This window comes from Euprymna scolopes, chromosome 11 (genome assembly GCF_053919585.1).
Source record: "Euprymna scolopes isolate OS-2025 chromosome 11, ASM5391958v1, whole genome shotgun sequence".
Taxonomy (NCBI): Eukaryota; Metazoa; Mollusca; class Cephalopoda; order Sepiida; family Sepiolidae; genus Euprymna; species Euprymna scolopes.
This window is the reverse complement of record NC_136492.1, coordinates 3,217,501-3,238,878: the sequence shown is the minus strand read 5'-3', so window position 1 is coordinate 3,238,878 and position 21,378 is coordinate 3,217,501. Positions and strand designations below refer to the sequence as shown.

At 38.0% G+C, this 21,378-nt stretch overlaps 1 protein-coding gene across 1 annotated transcript in view; it reads left to right on the top strand.

Moving 5' to 3' along the window:
- LOC145287734 (transmembrane protein 214-A-like) overlaps positions 1-21,378 on the top strand; it is a 119,836-nt gene that overhangs the window by 79,067 nt on the left and 19,391 nt on the right. The window contains exons 12-15 of the mRNA XM_080135497.1: positions 15,266-15,383; positions 15,752-15,848; positions 19,491-19,659; positions 20,414-20,565. Coding sequence (XP_079991623.1) covers positions 15,266-15,383; positions 15,752-15,848; positions 19,491-19,659; positions 20,414-20,565 — 536 coding nt within the window. The remainder of the gene's footprint in view (positions 1-15,265; positions 15,384-15,751; positions 15,849-19,490; positions 19,660-20,413; positions 20,566-21,378) is intronic.

Genomic DNA, 21,378 nt, shown 5'->3' with positions numbered 1-21,378 from the left:
TAACAAAGATGGCGGCGTAGAAGCTGCGTAGTTCAGATCCTGGGTGTAATTGCCAGTAACAAAGATGGCGGCGTAGAAGCTGTGTAGTTCAGATCCTGGGTGTAATTGCCAGTAACAAAGATGGCGGCATAGAAGCTGTGTAGTTCAGATCCTGGGTGTAATTGCTAGTAACAAAGATGGCGCCATAGAAGCTGTGTAGTTCAGATACTGGGTGAAATTGCCAGTAACAAAGATGGCGGCGTAGAAGCTGTGTAGTTCAGATCCTGGGTGTAATTGCCAGTAACAAAGATGGCGGCGTAGAAGCTGTGTAGTTCAGATCCTGGGTGTAATTGCCAGTAACAAAGATGGCGGCGTAGAAGCTGTGTAGTTCAGATCCTGGGTGTAATTGCCAGTAACAAAGATGGCGGCGTAGAAGCTGTGTAGTTCAGATCCTGGGTGTAATTGCCAGTAACAAAGATGGCGGCATAGAAGCTGTGTAGTTCAGATCCTGGGTGTAATTGCCAGTAACAAAGATGGCGGCGTAGAAGCTGTGTAGTTCAGATCCTGGGTGTAATTGCCAGTAACAAAGATGGCGGCGTAGAAGCTGTGTAGTTCAGATCCTGGGTGTAATTGCCAGTAACAAAGATGGCGGCGTAGAAGCTGTGTAGTTCAGATCCTGGGTGTAATTGCCAGTAACAAAGATGGCGGCGTAGAAGCTGTGTAGTTCAGATCCTGGGTGTAATTGCCAGTAACAAAGATGGCGGCGTAGAAGCTGTGTAGTTCAGATCCTGGGTGTAATTGCCAGTAACAAAGATGGCGGCGTAGAAGCTGTGTAGTTCAGATCCTGGGTGTAATTGCCAGTAAAAAAGATGGCGGCGTAGAAGCTGTGTAGTTCAGATCCTGGGTGTAATTGCCAGTAACAAAGATGGCGGCGTAGAAGCTGTGTAGTTCAGATCCTGGGTGTAATTGCCAGTAACAAAGATGGCGGCGTAGAAGCTGTGTAGTTCAGATCCTGGGTGTAATTGCCAGTAACAAAGATGGCGACGTAGAAGCTGTGTAGTTCAGATCCTGGGTGTAATTGCCAGTAACAAAGATGGCGGCGTAGAAGCTGTGTAGTTCAGATCCTGGGTGTAATTGCCAGTAACAAAGATGGCGGCGTAGAAGCTGTGTAGTTCAGATCCTGGGTGTAATTGCCAGTAACAAAGATGGCGGCGTAGAAGCTGTGTAGTTCAGATCCTGGGTGTAATTGCCAGTAACAAAGATGGCGGCGTAGAAGCTGTGTAGTTCAGATGCTGGGTGTAATTGCCAGTAACAAAGATGGCGGCACAGAAGCTGTGTAGTTCAGATCCTGGGTGTAATTGCCAGTAACAAAGATGGCGGCGTAGAAACTGTGTAGTTCAGATCCTGGGTGTAATTGCCAGTAACAAAGATGGCGGCATAGAAGCTGTGTAGTTCAGATCCTGGGTGTAATTGCCAGTAACAAAGATGGCGGCGTAGAAGCTGTGTAGTTCAGATCCTGGGTGTAATTGCCAGTAACAAAGATGGTGGCGTAGAAACTGTGTAGTTCAGATCCTGGGTGTAATTGCCAGTAACAAAGATGGCGGCATAGAAGCTGTGTAGTTCAGATCCTGGGTGTAATTGCCAGTAACAAAGATGGTGGCGTAGAAGCTGTGTAGTTCAGATCCTGGGTGTAATTGCCAGTAACAAAGATGGTGGCGCAGAAGCTGTGTAGTTCAGATCCTGGGTGTAATTGCCAGTAACAAAGATGGCGGCGTAGAAGCTGTGTAGTTCAGATCCTGGGTGTAATTGCCAGTAACAAAGATGGCGGCGTAGAAGCTGTGTAGTTCAGATGCTGGGTGTAATTGCCAGTAACAAAGATGGCGGCATAGAAGCTGTGTAGTTCAGATCCTAGGTGTAATTGCCAGTAACAAAGATGGCGGCGTAGAAGCTGTGTAGTTCAGATGCTGGGTGTAATTGCCAGTAACAAAGATGGCGGCGTAGAAGCTGTGTAGTTCAGATCCTGGGTGTAATTGCCAGTAACAAAGATGGCGGCGTAGAAGCTGTGTAGTTCAGATGCTGGGTGTAATTGCCAGTAACAAAGATGGCGGCATAGAAGCTGTGTAGTTCAGATCCTGGGTGTAATTGCCAGTAACAAAGATGGCGGCGTAGAAGCTGTGTAGTTCAGATCCAGGGTGTAATTGCCAGTAACAAAGATGGCGGCGTAGAAGCTGTGTAGTTCAGATCCTGGGTGTAATTGCCAGTAACAAAGATGGCGGCGTAGAAGCTGTGTAGTTCAGATCCTGGGTGTAATTGCCAGTAACAAAGATGGCGGCGTAGAAGCTGTGTAGTTCAGATCCTGGGTGTAATTGCCAGTAACAAAGATGGCGGCGTAGAAGCTGCGTAGTTCAGATCCTGGGTGTAATTGCCAGTTACAAAGATGGCGGCGTAGAAGCTGCGTAGTTCAGATCCTGGGTGTAATTGCCAGTAACAAAGATGGCGGCGTAGAAGCTGTGTAGTTCAGATCCTGGGTGTAATTGCCAGTAACAAAGATGGCGGCATAGAAGCTGTGTAGTTCAGATCCTGGGTGTAATTGCCAGTAACAAAGATGGCGCCATAGAAGCTGTGTAGTTCAGATCCTGGGTGAAATTGCCAGTAACAAAGATGGCGGCGTAGAAGCTGTGTAGTTCAGATCCTGGGTGTAATTGCCAGTAACAAAGATGGCGGCGTAGAAGCTGTGTAGTTCAGATCCTGGGTGTAATTGCCAGTAACAAAGATGGCGGCGTAGAAGCTGTGTAGTTCAGATCCTGGGTGTAATTGCCAGTAACAAAGATGGCGGCGTAGAAGCTGTGTAGTTCAGATCCTGGGTGTAATTGCCAGTAACAAAGATGGCGGCATAGAAGCTGTGTAGTTCAGATCCTGGGTGTAATTGCCAGTAACAAAGATGGCGGCGTAGAAGCTGTGTAGTTCAGATCCTGGATGTAATTGCCAGTAACAAAGATGGCGGCGTAGAAGCTGTGTAGTTCAGATCCTGGGTGTAATTGCCAGTAACAAAGATGGCGGCGTAGAAGCTGTGTAGTTCAGATCCTGGGTGTAATTGCCAGTAACAAAGATGGCGGCGTAGAAGCTGTGTAGTTCAGATCCTGGGTGTAATTGCCAGTAACAAAGATGGCGGCGTAGAAGCTGTGTAGTTCAGATCCTGGGTGTAATTGCCAGTAACAAAGATGGCGGCGTAGAAGCTGTGTAGTTCAGATCCTGGGTGTAATTGCCAGTAACAAAGATGGCGGCGTAGAAGCTGTGTAGTTCAGATCCTGGGTGTAATTGCCAGTAACAAAGATGGCGGCGTAGAAGCTGTGTAGTTCAGATCCTGGGTGTAATTGCCAGTAACAAAGATGGCGGCGTAGAAGCTGTGTAGTTCAGATCCTGGGTGTAATTGCCAGTAACAAAGATGGCGACGTAGAAGCTGTGTAGTTCAGATCCTGGGTGTAATTGCCAGTAACAAAGATGGCGGCGTAGAAGCTGTGTAGTTCAGATCCTGGGTGTAATTGCCAGTAACAAAGATGGCGGCGTAGAAGCTGTGTAGTTCAGATCCTGGGTGTAATTGCCAGTAACAAAGATGGCGGCGTAGAAGCTGTGTAGTTCAAATCCTGGGTGTAATTGCCAGTAACAAAGATGGTGGCGTAGAAGCTGTGTAGTTCAGATCCTGGGTGTAATTGCCAGTAACAAAGATGGTGGCGTAGAAGCTGTGTAGTTCAGATCCTGGGTGTAATTGCCAGTAACAAAGATGGTGGCGTAGAAGCTGTGTAGTTCAGATCCTGGGTGTAATTGCCAGTAAAAAGATGGCGGCGTAGAAACTGTGTAGTTCAGATCCTGGGTGTAATTGCCAGTAACAAAGATGGCGGCGTAGAAGCTGTGTAGTTCAGATCCTGGGTGTAATTGCCAGTAACAAAGATGGTGGCGTAGAAGCTGTGTAGTTCAGATCCTGGGTGTAATTGCCAGTAACAAAGATGGCGGCGTAGAAGCTGTGTAGTGCAGATCCTGGGTGTAATTGCCAGTAACAAAGATGGCGGCGTAGAAACTGTGTAGTTCAGATCCTGGGTGTAATTGCCAGTAACAAAGATGGCGGCATAGAAGCTGTGTAGTTCAGATCCTGGGTGTAATTGCCAGTAACAAAGATGGCGGCGTAGAAGCTGTGTAGTTCAGATCCTGGGTGTAATTGCCAGTAACAAAGATGGCGGCATAGAAGCTGTGTAGTTCAGATCCTGGGTGTAATTGCCAGTAACAAAGATGGTGGCGTAGAAACTGTGTAGTTCAGATCCTGGGTGTAATTGCCAGTAACAAAGATGGCGGCATAGAAGCTGTGTAGTTCAGATCCTGGGTGTAATTGCCAGTAACAAAGATGGCGGCATAGAAGCTGTGTAGTTCTGATGCTGGGTGTAATTGCCAGTAACAAAGATGGCGGCATAGAAGCTGTGTAGTTCAGATCCCGGGTGTAATTGCCAGTAACAAAGATGGCGGCATAGAAGCTGTGTAGTTCAGATCCTGGGTGTAATTGCCAGTAACAAAGATGGCGGCATAGAAGCTGTGTAGTTCAGATCCTGGGTGTAATTGCCAGTAACAAAGATGGCGGCGTAGAAGCTGTGTAGTTCAGATCCTGGGTGTAATTGCCAGTAACAAAGATGGCGGCATAGAAGCTGTGTAGTTCAGATCCTGGGTGTAATTGCCAGTAACAAAGATGGCGGCGTAGAAGCTGTGTAGTTCAGATCCTGGGTGTAATTGCCAGTAACAAAGATGGCGGCATAGAAGCTGTGTAGTTCAGATCCTGGGTGTAATTGCCAGTAACAAAGATGGCGGCGTAGAAGCTGTGTAGTTCAGATCCTGGGTGTAATTGCCAGTAACAAAGATGGCGGCGTAGAAGCTGTGTGGTTCAGATCCTGGGTGTAATTGTCAGTAACAAAGATGGTTGCGTAGAAGCTATGTAGTTCAGATGCTGGGTGTAATTGCCAGTAACAAAGATGGCGGCGTAGAAGCTGTGTAGTTCAGATCCTGGGTGTAATTGCCAGTAACAAAGATGGCGGCATAGAAGCTGTGTAGTTCAGATCCTGGGTGTAATTGCCAGTAACAAAGATGGCGGCGTAGAAGCTGTGTAGTTCAGATCCTGGGTGTAATTGCCAGTAACAAAGATGGCGGCGTAGAAGCTGTGTAGTTCAGATCCTGGGTGTAATTGCCAGTAACAAAGATGGCGGCGTAGAAGCTGTGTAGTTCAGATGCTGGGTGTAATTGCCAGTAACAAAGATGGCGGCATAGAAGCTGTGTAGTTCAGATCCTAGGTGTAATTGCCAGTAACAAAGATGGCGGCGTAGAAGCTGTGTAGTTCAGATCCTGGGTGTAATTGCCAGTAACAAAGATGGCGGCGTAGAAGCTGTGTAGTTCAGATGCTGGGTGTAATTGCCAGTAACAAAGATGGCGGCGTAGAAGCTGTGTAGTTCAGATCCTGGGTGTAATTGCCAGTAACAAAGATGGCGGCGTAGAAGCTGTGTAGTTCAGATCCTGGGTGTAATTGCCAGTAACAAAGATGGCGGCGTAGAAGCTGTGTAGTTCAGATCCTGGGTGTAATTGCCAGTAACAAAGATGGCGGCGTAGAAGCTGTGTAGTTCAGATCCTGGGTGTAATTGCCAGTAACAAAGATGGCGGCATAGAAGCTGTGTAGTTCAGATCCTGGGTGTAATTGCCAGTAACAAAGATGACGGCGTAGAAGCTGTGTAGTTCAGATCCTGGGTGTAATTGCCAGTAACAAAGATGGCGGCGTAGAAGCTGTGTAGTTCAGATCCTGGGTGTAATTGCCAGTAACAAAGATGGCGGCGTAGAAGCTGTGTAGTTCAGATCCTGGGTGTAATTGCCAGTAACAAAGATGGCGGCGTAGAAGCTGTGTAGTTCAGATCCTGGGTGTAATTGCCAGTAACAAAGATGGCGGCGTAGAAGCTGTGTAGTTCAGATCCTGGGTGTAATTGCCAGTAACAAAGATGGCGGCGTAGAAGCTGTGTAGTTCAGATCCTGGGTGTAATTGCCAGTAACAAAGATGGCGGCATAGAAGCTGTGTAGTTCAGATCCTGGGTGTAATTGCCAGTAACAAAGATGACGGCGTAGAAGCTGTGTAGTTCAGATCCTGGTTGTAATTGCCAGTAACAAAGATGGCGGCGTAGAAGCTGTGTAGTTCAGATCCTGGGTGTAATTGCCAGTAACAAAGATGGCGACGTAGAAGCTGTGTAGTTCACATCCTGGGTGTAATTGCCAGTAACAAAGATGGCGGCGTAGAAGCTGTGTAGTTCAGATCCTGGGTGTAATTGCCAGTAACAAAGATGGCGGCGTAGAAGCTGTGTAGTTCAGATCCTAGGTGTAATTGCCAGTAACAAAGATGACGGCGTAGAAGCTGTGTAGTTCAGATCCTGGGTGTAATTGCCAGTAACAAAGATGGCGGCATAGAAGCTGTGTAGTTCAGATCCTGGGTGTAATTGCCAGTAACAAAGATGGCGGCGTAGAAGCTGTGTAGTTCAGATCCTGGGTGTAATTGCCAGTAACAAAGATGGCAGCGTAGAAGCTGTGTAGTTCAGATCCTGTGTGTAATTGCCAGTAACAAAGATGGCGGCGTAGAAGCTGTGTAGTTCAGATCCTGGGTGTTATTGCCAGTAACAAAGATGGCGGCATAGAAGCTGTGTAGTTCAGATCCTGGGTGTAATTGCCAGTAACAAAGATGGCGGCATAGAAGCTGTGTAGTTCAGATCCTGGGTGTAATTGCCAGTAACAAAGATGGCGGCGTAGAAGCTGTGTAGTTCAGATCCTGGGTGTAATTGCCAGTAACAAAGATGGCGGCGTAGAAGCTGTGTAGTTCAGATCCTGGGTGTAATTGCCAGTAACAAAGATGGCGGCATAGAAGCTGTGTAGTTGAGATCCTGGGTGTAATTGCCAGTAACAAAGATGGCGGCGTAGAAGCTGTGTAGTTCAGATTCTTGGTGTAATTGCCAGTAACAAAGATGGCGGCGTAGAAGCTGTGTAGTTCAGATCCTGGGTGTAATTGCCAGTAACAAAGATGGCGGCGTAGAAGCTGTGTAGTTCAGATCCTGGGTGTAATTTCCAGTAACAAAGATGGCGGCGTAGAAGCTGTGTAGTTCAGATCCTGGGTGTAATTGCCAGTAACAAAGATGGCGGCGTAGAAGCTGTGTAGTTCAGATCCTGGGTGTAATTGCCAGTAACAAAGATGGCGGCGTAGAAGCTGTGTAGTTCAGATCCTGGGTGTAATTGCCAGTAACAAAGATGGCGGCGTAGAAGCTGTGTAGTTCAGATCCTGGGTGTAATTGCCAGTAACAAAGATGGCGGCGTAGAAGCTGTGTAGTTCAGATCCTGGGTGTAATTGCCAGTAACAAAGATGGCGGCGTAGAAGCTGTGTAGTTCAGATCCTGGGTGTAATTGCCAGTAACAAAGATGGCGGCGTAGAAGCTGTGTAGTTCAGATCCTGGGTGTAATTGCCAGTAACAAAGATGGCGGCGTAGAAGCTGTGTAGTTCAGATCCTGGGTGTAATTGCCAGTAACAAAGATGGTGGCATAGAAGCTGTGTAGTTCAGATCCTGGGTGTAATTGCCAGTAACAAAGATGGCGGCGTAGAAGCTGTGTAGTTCAGATCCTGGGTGTAATTGCCAGTAACAAAGATGGCGGCGTAGAAGCTGTGTAGTTCAGATCCTGGGTGTAATTGCCAGTAACAAAGATGGCGGCGTAGAAGCTGTGTAGTTCAGATCCTGGGTGTAATTGCCAGTAACAAAGATGGCTGCATAGAAGCTGTGTAGTTCAGATCCTGGGTGTAATTGCCAGTAACAAAGATGGCGGCGTAGAAGCTGTGTAGTTCAGATCCTGGGTGTAATTGCCAGTAACAAAGATGGCGGCGTAGAAGCTGTGTAGTTCAGATCCTGGGTGTAATTGCCAGTAACAAAGATGGCGGCGTAGAAGCTGTGTAGTTCAGATCCTGGGTGTAATTGCCAGTAACAAAGATGGCGGCGTAGAAGCTGTGTAGTTCAGATCCTGGGTGTAATTGCCAGTAACAAAGATGGCGGCGTAGAAGCTGTGTAGTTCAGATGCTGGGTGTAATTGCCAGTAACAAAGATGGCGGCGTAGAAGCTGTGTAGTTCAGATCCTGGGTGTAATTGCCAGTAAAAAAAGATGGCGGCGTAGAAGCTGTGTAGTTCAGATCCTGGGTGTAATTGCCAGTAACAAAGATGGCGGCGTAGAAGCTGTGTAGTTCAGATCCTGGGTGTAATTGCCAGTAACAAAGATGGCGGCGTAGAAGCTGTGTAGTTCAGATCCTGGGTGTAATTGCCAGTAACAAAGATGGCGGCGTAGAAGCTGTGTAGTTCAGATCCTGGGTTTAATTGCCAGTAACAAAGATGGCGGCGTAGAAGCTGCGTAGTTCAGATCCTGGGTGTAATTGCCAGTAACAAAGATGGCGGCGTAGAAGCTGCGTAGTTCAGATCCTGGGTGTAATTGCCAGTAACAAAGATGGCGGCGTAGAAGCTGCGTAGTTCAGATACTGGGTGTAATTGCCAGTAACAAAGATGGCGGCATAGAAGCTGCGTAGTTCAGATCCTGGGTGTAATTGCCAGTAACAAAGATGGCGGCATAGAAGCTGTGTAGTTCAGATCCTGGGTGTAATTGCCAGTAACAAAGATGGCGGCATAGAAGCTGTGTAGTTCAGATCCTGGGTGTAATTTCCAGTAACAAAGATGGCGGCATAGAAGCTCTGTAGTTCAGATCCTGGGTGTAATTGCCAGTAACAAAGATGGCGGCATAGAAGCTGTGTAGTTCAGATCTTGGGTGTAATTGCCAGTAACAAAGATGGCGGCATAGAAGCTGTGTAGTTGAGATCCTGGGTTTAATTGCCAGTAACAAAGATGGCGGCATAGAAGCTGTGTAGTTCAGATCCTGGGTGTAATTGCCAGTAACAAAGATGGCGGCGTAGAAGCTGTGTAGTTCAGATCCTGGGTGTAATTGCCAGTAACAAAGATGGCGGCGTAGAAGCTGTGTAGTTCAGATGCTGGGTGTAATTGCCAGTAACAAAGATGGCGGCATAGAAACTGTGTAGTTCAGATCCTGGGTGTAATTGCCAGTAACAAAGATGGCGGCGTAGAAGCTGTGTAGTTCAGATGCTGGGTGTAATTGCCAGTAACAAAGATGGCGGCATAGAAGCTGTGTAGTTCAGATCCTGGGTGTAATTGCCAGTAACAAAGATGGCGGCGTAGAAGCTGTGTAGTTCAGATCCTGGGTGTAATTGCCAGTAACAAAGATGGCGGCGTAGAAGCTGTGTAGTTCAGATCCTGGGTGTAATTGCCAGTAACAAAGATGGCGGCATAGAAGCTGTGTAGTTGAGATCCTGGGTTTAATTGCCAGTAACAAAGATGGCGGCATAGAAGCTGTGTAGTTCAGATCCTGGGTGTAATTGCCAGTAACAAAGATGGCGGCGTAGAAGCTGTGTAGTTCAGATCCTGGGTGTAATTGCCAGTAACAAAGATGGCGGCGTAGAAGCTGTGTAGTTCAGATGCTGGGTGTAATTGCCAGTAACAAAGATGGCGGCATAGAAACTGTGTAGTTCAGATCCTGGGTGTAATTGCCAGTAACAAAGATGGCGGCGTAGAAGCTGTGTAGTTCAGATGCTGGGTGTAATTGCCAGTAACAAAGATGGCGGCATAGAAGCTGTGTAGTTCAGATCCTGGGTGTAATTGCCAGTAACAAAGATGGCGGCGTAGAAGCTGTGTAGTTCAGATCCTGGGTGTAATTGCCAGTAACAAAGATGGCGGCGTAGAAGCTGTGTAGTTCAGATCCTGGGTGTAATTGCCAGTAACAAAGATGGCGGCGTAGAAACTGTGTAGTTCAGATCCTGGGTGTAATTGCCAGTAACAAAGATGGTGGCGTAGAAGCTGTGTAGTTCAGATCCTGGGTGTAATTGCCAGTAACAAAGATGGTGGCGTAGAAGCTGTGTAGTTCAGATCCTGGGTGTAATTGCCAGTAACAAAGATGGCGGCGTAGAAGCTGTGTAGTTCAGATCCTGGGTGTAATTGCCAGTAACAAAGATGGCGGCGTAGAAGCTGTGTAGTTCAGATGCTGGGTGTAATTGCCAGTAACAAAGATGGCGGCGTAGAAGCTGTGTAGTTCAGATCCTGGGTGTAATTGCCAGTAACAAAGATGGCGGCGTAGAAGCTGTGTAGTTCAGATCCTGGGTGTAATTGCCAGTAACAAAGATGGCGGCGTAGAAGCTGTGTAGTTCAGATCCTGGGTGTAATTGCCAGTAACAAAGATGATGGCGTAGAAGCTGTGTAGTTCAGATGCTGGGTGTAATTGCCAGTAACAAAGATGGCGGCGTAGAAGCTGTGTAGTTCAGATGCTGGGTGTAATTGCCAGTAACAAAGATGGCGGCGAACTAATTGAATCCAAAATTTTACAATTTTTATAGTAACTTTAGAAGCTTTTCGTTGGTTGCTCATCATGACTTGTGGTTATAAAAACGATCGTCGAAATCATTGGTCTCATACCCCTCCATCAGGAGTCAAAAACATTTCACACAAAGAACCTGCATTTATTTCCTCCTTTTAACGCCCAACAACACAGCTGCAAAACTGAAAGTAAAATAGTATCAATAATATAAAAAGCAGGAAAACTTGTTTAAAAAAAAAATTTTTTATGTAATTTTTATTAAACAGGTTTTAATTAATACAGTTTTCTTTAAGTTTCAGTTAAGTTCTCAGTCAGTTTAAATATAGGTCTGTATTTATTCCCTGCTTTGAACATCCAACAACACAACTGCAAAACTGCATACACTAAATCAAAGTCAAGTATCAACAACACAACTGCAAAACTGCATACACTAAATCAAAGTCAAGTATCAACAACACAACTGCAAAACTGCATACACTAAATCAAAGTCAAGTATCAACAACACAACTGCAAAACTGCATACACTAAATCAAAGTCAAGTATTAACAATACAAAAGAAAAATATTTTTTTTTTTTAACTTAATTTTATCAAGAGAGGTTGTATTGTCTTTGTCCGTGAAGATAACTTTTTTTTCTTTTTTTTTTTTTTTACTCACTTTTCTTACAAAACTTTAAGTTATTCTTTGTTTCGCCTGATGATCATTCTTGTGACAGTTTTCTAGGCCTTACTACTTTTGTGATAAATTGGAAACGTCTGATTTATTTATTTTTTTGTAACCCCATCATTAGAAGATTACCTCGCACAACAAACATACTCTTTCTGTTTGGTTTGATTTTTTATCAGTTTCCTTTTCCTAGGTGGATTCCCTTCACCATGGATGAGGAGGTCTATCATCTACTCCCTGTATAGTAACCCTCTGGACTGTGGGATGGGTGGGTGGGTGGGAGAGGGGGGGTCTGGACCAAGTACAACACCTTGCTCAAGGGTGGCCTCTATCTGTACAAGGCAGGAATGTTCATTTTCTTGAGGTATTATGTATATCCACTTACATGAATAGATACAACGCCTAGTATTCTCAAATGGTTACACATTTGATACTGGCCAGGCTCAACATTGCTTAACTTCAGTGCTATAACAAGAACTGGTTTGTTAACATGATATAAACATGATATATATATATATATATATATATATATATATTATTTATTCAAGAGTAAACAGTTACATTTGGTCACTACAAACAGCCATCTGTTTTAGTCGATGAGACTTTGTCAGGCGACCCTGAACCATTCAACGCTATAGAAAAAAAGAAAACCTATAAACTAGTGTTGGGACGATTCCTAATTTTTATACGATTCCGATTCCAGGAAAATATTGATTAACGATTCCGATACCAAGTACGATTCCGATTCCTAGGGAATTATTGTTTTGAAATATACCAGGTAGTTTTATACTTATGATCGGTAGTTCCCAAATATGTTCCCTAACTTTGGAAGAGATATTTTATGTCTACACCGTCGTGTTTTGGTTTAAATAAAATTATTATATAGTAAACTAAACGGAAAAATTAGCAAAATTTATTTTAGAGAAAATTTATTTTAATTGATTAGAATACAGAAAAAAAAACAAAGAAAATAGAATTCATCCTTCAGAGCAAAAACAAATAAAATAGAATTTATATAATAGAACAAAAACAAGAAAATTAGAGAATAAATTAACACGATTCATTATTTTGGTCCTCATAATTTACAGATTTAATGAATTAAATAAAAAATATATAGCGGAAGATAAAGAAAATATATACTAATTAAATATAAAAAAAGATAAATATTTAATTTAATAATTTATAAATGAACGTGCGTAATGAAAAAAACAATGTGACATGGCGCCGTAGATACAAAATAACCCTTCCAAAGTTAACGACCATATTTGAGAAATACCATTAATCGAAAGTTTTTGTGTTTTATACCAAAAGGTAGGTATAGCGAAAAGTTACAAGTAAAGGAATTTCAAAAACGATTTTTTGTTTGGCTATTGATAGTTGTATTTGTGACGGCAGTTCTTCAGACCTCCATAATTCACAAAGAGTAGTTAACACCTATAATTTTTTCTTACTTTTTCATTACTTTTACGCGTTGTTTCTAACGTGAAGAATAAGTTTAGCCAAACTAATTTTGAAATAGGGTATATCAAAGGAACACATAAAAATGATACCACTATAAAAAACAAATGAAATACTAGATAAAATTGAGCAAAAATAGTTACCAAAATTACAGAAAAAGATAAAACAAAACAAAAAAATGGTGAAGTTTGTTGAGTGAAATGAATTATTGAAAGAAAATTAATTGAACTAATAGAAATGTTAAATAAAAAAAATGTCACATTTAAATATTTTTTTAATAATTAAATTCTCAGGGTTGTCGAAATTAAAAATTAAGTGATTTTTTTAATTAGACTTATTTCGAAGCTTGTTACCTTGAAAAATACATTTTAAACCCTGTTTTTTTTTTTTATAAATAAATTGAACAAAAAAACGCAATTAAAAAAATTTACTTGATAATTGAAACTTTAAAAACATATTAAACATTGAAAAATTACTTATCTCACAAATTAACGTCCAATAAAGTAGATCCAGTCTTCATACAGGAATTCGGTTATAATAAATATATCTTTCCCAAACTTAAAAATTAAATCTTTTTTTTTTTTTTTTTTTTTTGGAGAGAGAGTGCTTTAAAATCGCCGGGGAGTGCCGCCTAAAATTTTAAAGAAGTAAATTTTAGGAGTTTAGTGCCTTTCAAAGATGGTTATCATAATTTATTATCATCCTTTAATTTCCTTTTTTCCTCCCCCACACCTTTCCATGTGGTTCAGTAGTTAACCAGTGCTCCTGTTGCTGTCAGTCAGCTATCTTTACCTAAGTTTTAATTTCTAGTTAAAAGAATTTTTCATGAATAGAATCAGCATTTTTAAAAATTATTTTTTTAGTTGTATATATTGTATTTACTATTTGAAGTTAAGGAAGGTTAAAAAAATTGGTGACTTAGGCAAAAAAAAAAAAGACACCGCGATTTCGACCCTAACTAATAAAACTGCTCTGAGTGACTAGTTGGTAATTTTTTGGTTCCTTTTCTTTTTTATTTTGCTCCTCCAATTCATTTGGATGCTTCATAGTTAAATGTTTTAACATGTTGGTTGTGGTCATGTTAGATGGTTTTGTTCCTCGCGATATTTTAATTTGACAGACTTTGCAAAACTTCAAAAAGTTTCCATGCAAGACTTTTTTTTGGACTTTGAGGCCATATTAGAAAATTCAGTTTATCTGTAAACAAATAAATTAAATTTTGTTTTAAAGCTAGTCACTTATTTGGATAATTAATTGAAAATAATCCGCTAAAAAAGACAAAAAGAAAAGAATATAAAGGGATGGAGCGGTAAATTGTACCAACCAGTAGTTAACAAAAAAAAAAAAAAACTTATAGAATTTAATTTTTGAAACCAATGTATAAAAGTTTACACAATGAAATGCAAATATGCATTTCTTTTGAATTTTTTTTTTTTTTTTTGGTTGACTGTGTTCAATTCACACATGGGTGATGCGGTTCAATATTGCTAAACTATAAGTCTTAAGTAAAATTCTATTTATAAATACTTTTTAAAATGAAATTATTTAATTAATCGTAAATATTATTTAGACATAAAAATTAATTGATTACAACACCTTTTAAAAAATATATATTAATTTCTTTTTCGTTCGGCAAAAAACTGCGTCAAAACACTTTTTTTTTAATTTTCAATTTAAAATTCTAGAAAAAAGATTATATTATTCTGCTTTTAATATAATCAAATTCAGGGTTTTATCTTTCTGGAGAAAAAAAATTAAAAAATGGATTTTATTTCAATGAAATTTAAAAAAAAAACAACTTGACTGAATTGAATTAATTACCCTTAAATTAACGAAGGGGTTATTTAATAACTTTAGGTTTGGAAGAGATAGGTATGGGGTCGGTTTTTTTGAAACTTCAAAAGAAGCCGACTACTGTCCAAATTTTGCGAAATAATACAACGTGATCAATTTCATTTTAGAGATATTTCTTTCAAAAGCCTTCTTTTAAAAAAAGAAAAAAAATTATATTGTTCTATTAAACCTTTTACTGTTTAAATAATTTGACTTTGCTCGTTTTAAGAAAATATAAGTTGAAAAAGCATTTTCATTCACTATTAGAAGATTTGTCAGTAAAAAAAAACAGTCGCCAAAAAGATAAGCGTTTTTTTTTTTGTTTTTTTTTACTCGCAATGTAGAGCCCTGCATACTTCTTTTCAAGTTAACTCTTTTGTAGTTTTGATCACAATAGATCTGAATGAATGAACCTTGTAAGGGAAGGGCACTAAGCATTGCCCGGTTAATAATGAATTTCTTTGGTTTTTTTTATAACATACTACATTTCTCTCTTGCGGTTAGAAATATCAGGACATTTTTTTCTTTTTTTCAACATCAGGATAAAAGAATCGTAATGAAGGAATCGGAAAATTAAGGTATTTTTTAACGATGCGATTCCGATTCCGATACCTCCCAAAATACACGATTCTTACAATTAACGATTCCAATTCCGATTAATCGTCCCACCACTACTATAAACATATAAAAACAAAACGTATATATATATATATAGTTATTAAAAATATATAAATTAAAATGTAACCATTATTTCATCTCGTATACATTTTATAAAATTCAATTTTGAAAAACAAAGCAATTGTGGAATTTCCACAGGTCCCACTAGTTGTTCTAATTCTTTTTGTTTTTTCCTCTTTCAGAATTTACAAGAAAAAATGACAAAACCATCATTTCCTCGCTCGTTGTTGATATTCCACTTCTTTTCGTTCGTGGCTGCTTTGTTTTTCTTTGATGTTTTCAAAAATGGAAGTGTGAAAGGTATTTTTTATTTTTAAGTTTATTTTTGTAATTTTTTCTTGTATAAGTATTTTTTTTCTTGTAGAATATAAGTATTTTTTTTTCTTGTAGAATATAAGTATTTTTTTTCTTGTAGAATATAAGTATTTTTTTTCTTGTAGAATATAAGTATTTTTTTTTATTTTTGTAGAATATAAGTATTTTTTTTTATTTTTGTAGAATATAAGTATTTTTTTTTATTTTTGTAGAATATAAGTATTTTTTTTTATTTTTGTAGAATATAAGTTTTTTTTTTTTTTGTTTTTCTTTTTGTACAATATAAACAATTTTTAATATGTAAAACCTTTTTTGCTGAAACCTTTTAAACTTGAAAATGAATTATTTTTCAGATTCATATACAGTTCATTTCTTGGAAAATTATGGCATTTTACCATACATCGAGCAAGCATGGCATTGGATTCACTATTATTCACTAAAATCATACGTGTAAGTATCTGCACGGTTAATTCTTAATGTATTCATCAGGATTGGTTGTATGCTGATGACTTGTGCTTGCAATAATTTAGCATTACAAGTTGATGCTTTCTTTTTAGATAATTGTTATTTTATCAACTTGCATGAAAAGAGCTATGTAAAAGATGCTTAAAACCATTTGAATTATGCAAATACCATCAGAGGTTCAAAAGTTATGAGAATTTTAAGTGCCAAAATTTAGGCTTTCCCGTGGACATTTTTCTTTAAAAAAAAATGGGCTAAATTACGGAATTCAACATTTCAAGAAATTTGGTAATTACGTCACCATTTATTTATTTTCAAGCCCTCTCATGAAACTTGGCATTCTTATGTAAAATTGTGTGTTCTTTCTGATTATGCAGTCAAATTTGATGTATCTCTTTACCATAAGCCATGAATTATAAATTCAGATGTACAAATTTTTTTTTTTTTTTAAACTGCTGCATGATATCATACAGTGAACAAAACTAAGTATTATAGTCGTATTTAAATATATCTTTATTGAGAATGGGCATTTTCCTGCCTCCTCACCAATGGAGAGATTAATCTGGGTGTAGCAATTGAATACCTAAAGAGCATTCATGGCCGGTATTTACTACTCCCCTCAAAGAAAAAAAAATTGAGATATTAATTAATCACGGCAAGCTACCCAATTCAGCTAAATTTTGAAGTTAAATAAATTCATTGTAAAAAATCCTTTAAAAAATAAGTATTATTTTTCTGGGTCTATTTCAAAAATAATTAGTAAAGTTCTAAGATATTGAATTAAATAAAAAAAGAAAAAAAAACACCTTGTTGTACAAAACAGAAATTAATTAGCCCAAAACTGAGTGATTCTGGCATTCGCAAAACGCAACAAACTGAAATTTTGTAAGCACGAAAATTATGAAGGGCCAAAATTTCAGGCAGTCAAAAGACTGTGAAAATAACGTCATGTAATTAAAAAGTTTTCTTTTCCCAGTCGCGCATCCGTACATTTCTTTTTTGAATGTTTGTATTAATTTTTGCTTTTTTTAATTTAATTATTTTTCTATGTTCCTATTTTTAAATTAATTTTTTTCTTAATTATTGTTCAATATTATATAAAAAATCTTACACCGAAAGTTTCACATTCTTGTGAGCAAGGAAATTATTAAAATCTTGCATAATAAAAATTATGCGAAACCCGTAATTTAAACAAAAAAGTAGAAATATTTTTTGCAATTATAATTTTTTTTGTGTGAAAATATTCAATAAACAATGCTTAATTCAAGATAATATCGGTAGTTCGAGAAATTCATTTTTATTTGATTAATATAGAATTCATTAATACGTATTTAGGGGCTTTTTTCATAATGTTCCTGTAAAAGATTTTTTTATTGTTACAAATTACGATGCTTTATTTATATAAAAAAAGCAAAACTAAATTTTTGCGTTTTTATTTACTACTGAAAACCATAACTTTAGTAAAGGTATTATTTTGTTTAAACAAAATAATACATTTCTACTCGGATTTAAGTAAAAATAATTAGTGCATTATATTCCGCGATCATTATTTGATAAATACTGAAAATTCCATTAAAATTGGTTAATTTCCTGAATTTTGGTGATTTTTTTTTAAGTAAACGGAAGGGTCAAAATGTTTATACATTTTGAGCATCAGCATTCATTTTGCCCGTACCTATCTGTTACTATGGTGATATCATTGGAGCACAGGGTGGAGCAGGTGCTAGTGTGATTGTATTGGAATTGTCTCATCACTAATTGTTACACATTGCTATATATATATATATATATATATATATATATATATATATATATATATATATATATTGTTTTTTCTTTTTTTATTCAATTTTCACCCCAAACAAGGCACAGAGCCACTTTGAAGCAGGGAGCATGTTGCAGGGGTATTATGAAGGGAAATGAGTAGCAAGATGTCTGTTCACATTACACTTGAACTTCTGGATGTCAGTACAGTTGGGAAAGCAGAACCCTGGAAGGGAGGTCGAAAGGTTAGCAGTTCTGGGAAAGAAACTATTGGAGTAGAAGGCTTTCTTACACCTAGGGATCTCTACTGTGAAGGGGTGGGATTTAGCTGTTTGTCGGGGGTATTTATGTCGAGGGGCTACAAGTGCTTGTAGTTCGTCAGAGTATCCACCATTAAAATACTTGTAGAACAGGCAGAGGGGTGCAACATTTCGTCGATGGGACAGAGGCTGAAGCCTAGATGACAGTTCAGGATCTATCAGGTTGGCAACTGTCTTTTGAACCCTGACCAGGAGTGAGAGAGAAACAGCAGATGCACCAACCCAAACGTTCCATCGATCGAAACGTTGTTAGAATAACACTCAAGATGAGAACAATAGTCCAAATAATTTGAATAAAAAAAAAATTATCCACATCTCAAAAATTCAGGAAAAATTATTGTGGTTGATCAGAAGTTTTGTTACCATGGTGATATCATTGTATCACAGGGTGGAGCAGGTGCTAGTGTGATTGCAAAAGTTTGGATGCAAAAAGTTTTGGGTGGATGAATAAGGAATGTATGGAGTTCAAAGAACTTTTATCAGCATTAGGTAGCAGAGCGTTACGACTGTTGACGAAGGGACGAGACTATCATACATGTTTAGTGAAGGTTGAGGACATGCGTTGCATGAATAGAAATGGTATGAATGGTACAATAGATGTTTTGATCAGTGATCGTAGTGTTGAAAAGCTAACAAAGTTCTGTTGCTCAAATGATGGAAAGGTTATGAGGAGCAACTTCAGTTTTGTAAGGATGTTTGGAATTGGGCGCACAACTTATGATGAGGGCAAGCGAAAATAACCAAAGACGTGTTAGATATTGATGCAGATTCAGATAGGGAGAAAGTAAATTTGCATCGTGAAGTAATCGAGCCCATCAAGAAGTTTTGTTAGCTGGCTCTTGTCGAGAATTCCCCTTTTATCTTGAAAAGCAAAAATAAAAAAATTTGTACGTGCCTGTCACAGTAGGAAACTGTCATATTCCAAAAATAATGTAAATTGGCCAATATTTTTTTTTTATATATACTAAAAGTCAAATTTTATGAGGAATTCAGGATGGAGTTTCTCACTCAGCCATCTTGAATAAACAAAGGGAGATAATTCAATTTGAACTTTTTGTTTGTTTTCAGCCCTGTAATGGCTACAATTTTACTATTAATGTTAAAGACTCATTTAGCTGAAACCACTATCAATAATCTTCCCACACTCTTTATCTGTGCCTAAACCTAAACATAGATTACGTGAACAAAGCTTCATTCTTAAAACTACACACTTGTGGAACTTTTCCGTTTCCCTGCTTTCCAGCTGACTACAATATGGCCGTCTTCAAGTCCAATGTAAACAAGTTCTTGATGATCTGTCCCTTAAGTAATCCAATCTACCAAATTTCCACTACTGACGATTACTACAGTATTGTCCCATTGACTACTGTACACTCAATAACGCTTATCCTCGAGTAGCCTCCGGACCTTGATAAGTGGTGACTGTTTTGTAAAAAATAAATAAATAAATAAAAAAAGTCTGTTTGACCACTTGCCTTGCATACATGTTTATTGTTACAAAAAATGTTTTTTCTTTTTATCAATTGAAATTTTTTTTTATTCACAGGTGGCTGAAGGAAAATGGATTTTTCTATTACGATATTTTAACCAAAAATTTAGGTCCTTATTTGTTGCTCACCTGGAATAATTTCCTTAAATTTTGTGTTTATTTCGCTGAAACAACAAGTGTACAAAGACAATGGTTATACACAAAATTATTAGAAGGAAAAAACTGGGTAATTATTTTTTTTTTTTTCATTTAATCAAATTGATTGACTAATAAATATAATCTCTTGAATTTGTATAGATTGTTTTTGTGTTTTTATTTCTATATTTTCTTAAATTTTATTCTGAAGGTTTTTGTCTTTATTTTCTTTTCTTAAATTTCATTCCTCAAATATTTCATTTCTTTTTTTTCTTTTTTCAAATTCTTTTCATTTTTTTCATTTTTTCAAATTCTTTTCATTTTTTTCCTTTTTACCTTTCTCATTTTCTTTTTTTTCTTTTTTCTTTTTTTTCTTTTTCTTTTTTTTCTTTTTCTTTCTTTTTCTTTCTCTTTTTTTCTTTTACTTTTTCTTTTTCTGTTTCCTTTTTTTTTTCTTTTTCCCTGTCTCTTTTTTTTTTTTTCATTTTTTTGTTTCTTTTCTTTCTTTGTTTTTCTCTTTTGTCTCTCTTTGTCTGTTTTTTATCTCTTTCTTCAATTTTTAATCTTTTCACTTCAATAAACTAATGATCATAAAATCTTTTTAAAAATCCCAAATCAAAATTATATTTTCATCATTTTTACAAAGCACAAAGAGACCAATTTTTTTTTTTTTTTTTTAACTCTTTTTGCAATCAAATGTTTTGTAAAAATCTGTTGCCACATAAGTTAAAAAAAAAAGTCTTGTTTTGAAATAACTATATCAATATTTCAATATGAAAATAGAGTGAGGTATAACTATTTTAATATTTAATATCTGATTTTTTTTTCATTTTTTTTTCTTTCAGGTTTATGACCTTTCGCCCGAAACCTGGTTACAAATCGAAGATTACGCACGCTTATCTTTGACTGTCCTTAAAGAACATAGCATTTGGTTATGGCAACATTTTTGGCATTTTGCCCTTTTTTCTTACAAATACATTTCAACTCGGATCTCAGAGTAAGTTTTTTTCTTTTTCTTTTCGTTGTATTTTGTAAATGTTTTGTTGCTTGAGATTTTGAATTTTTTTTTTTTTTTTTTTTTTTTTTAATAAAATGACTTTTCAACTGATTGATAAATGGAGGATTGATATTTAAAATTGTCCAATTCTCCTTTAATTCGATTGGTCATTGTCTTTGACATTTAGAGCTTAATTAAAAAACTGTCCATTACTCAATCCAATTCCTTGATTAGTGTTTAGTTAAGCAAGTGTTGCCTAATCACTAACAAATGATGTGGTAATTCGGATTCTGAGGACAGATCTTTAACAAAAAGGCCAAGGAATGATGAAAAACTTTGAAGCGGTGATGGGAGATATTTACGACATTAAAAGTCACTTTATTTTTGATATATACTTTTTTTTTTTTAGTCAATGGCTGAAACAGTTTATATTTTTGGAGAAGATCGGGCTATTTGGGATATAATAAATCATTTTATATATATACTAGCGAGGGGTACCCGGCGTTGCCCGGGTGTTTGGGGGGGGGGGGTAAAAAAAAAAAGTAAGTATGAGGATCGAACCCGTAAGGCAAAGTTGTAAATTAAAGTGTGAAAAAAAAAAAAGTGCGAGGTTAACTATTGCCCCACCGCGAGATGCTAACGGAAACACGTTTGAATTTATTTTATTAGTTGGATTTAGCAGGTGCCCGTTTTAATGAGTTAATGAGGTCAAATTTGACTGCGGGATAGTATTCCTTTACCAAAAATTGATTATTTATCTTCCCGAAATGGAGCAAATTAAATAGACAGGCGAGCTTCGTTGTTAACTGTGAG